This window comes from Myotis brandtii, unplaced genomic scaffold (assembly GCF_000412655.1).
Source record: "Myotis brandtii unplaced genomic scaffold, ASM41265v1 scaffold49, whole genome shotgun sequence".
Lineage (NCBI taxonomy): Eukaryota > Metazoa > Chordata > Mammalia > Chiroptera > Vespertilionidae > Myotis > Myotis brandtii.
In genome coordinates, this window is record NW_005368707.1 from 3,678,533 (window position 1) to 3,679,587 (window position 1,055).

At 46.8% G+C, this 1,055-nt stretch overlaps 1 protein-coding gene across 4 annotated transcripts in view; it reads left to right on the forward strand.

Moving 5' to 3' along the window:
- The first annotated feature begins 545 nt into the window (after positions 1-545).
- The window catches only part of RAB18 (RAB18, member RAS oncogene family), a 35,176-nt gene continuing 34,666 nt past the window's right edge, over positions 546-1,055 (forward strand). The window contains exon 1 of one of the 4 annotated variants that reach the window (XM_005876551.2): positions 546-980. In XM_005876551.2, the coding sequence (XP_005876613.1) occupies positions 913-980 (68 nt within the window). In that variant the 5' untranslated portion in view covers positions 546-912. The remainder of the gene's footprint in view (positions 981-1,055) is intronic. The other 3 variants (XM_014547984.1, XM_014547985.1, XM_005876550.2) reach the window with 3 other exon arrangements.

Consider the following 1,055-nt stretch of genomic DNA (forward strand, 5'->3'; position numbering starts at 1 on the left):
ATTTAATTAAAAAAAAGAAGTGGCCAAGAAGTAGTACAAAATTTAAGAAAATATAGTGTTGCCAAAGTAAGTCGATGATGTTCCATGCATCATCAATAAATCCAGGCCTGGTTCTTAAAATTTAATTTTTAATTTTTTAATCTTGTTGTGAATAGTACCATGCAACAGTTCTCAAACGTTTTTGTTGTACAAATTATTGGATACTTTTACAAATATTGAGGACTCTAAAGAGCTGGTATGTAGCTATATTGTTAATATTTATTCCAAAATTTAAATATATGTATTAATTCATTTAAAAAATAGACCTATTACTAGTTATATTATGTATTTCTGAAAATAATGATTTTCTTTTCTTTATTTTTATTAAAAAATTTATTGATTTCAGAGAGGAAGGGAGAGGGAGAGAGAGATAGAAACATCAATAATGAGAGAATCATTGATCGGCTGCCTCTTGTATGCCCCCTTCCTGGATGGAGCCCACAACCTGGGCATGTGCCCTTGACAGGAATCAGACCAGGGATCCTTCAGTCCGCAGGAAAACGCCCTACCCGCTGAGCCAAACCAGCTAGGGCTGAAATTTTAGAGTATTCTACTCTCCCAACTCAGCGCTTTCTCAAGTACCCCAGGGAAGCAGCGTTAGGTTAGGGTTGGGGAGCAGGAGGACCCCGGGCAGTCTGTGAACTCACACAAGGCTTCCCCCATCTGCGCTTGCGCAAGGGATGCCAGGGGACTATCGAGGTTTGCGCAGGCGCAGAACTACCTCCGGGCGGAAGTAGGGCTTCAGCAATCTAAATAACCCCTGGGAAAAGAAGGTGGCGGCCGCGGAGCAGTGCGCCTGCACGGGCAGCTTTCCCTAGTGAAGGGTAGAGGGCCAGACAGGGGCGGCTGGGCTCGGAGCCGACGAGGGTCAGGATGGATGAGGACGTGCTGACCACCCTGAAGATCCTCATCATCGGCGAGAGTGGCGTGGGCAAGTCTAGGTGAGGCGGGACTGCGGGCCGAGCCGGGGGCGGCGGGGCCTTTTCTGCCTCCGTGGCCGCTGTCTCTCCGCGACG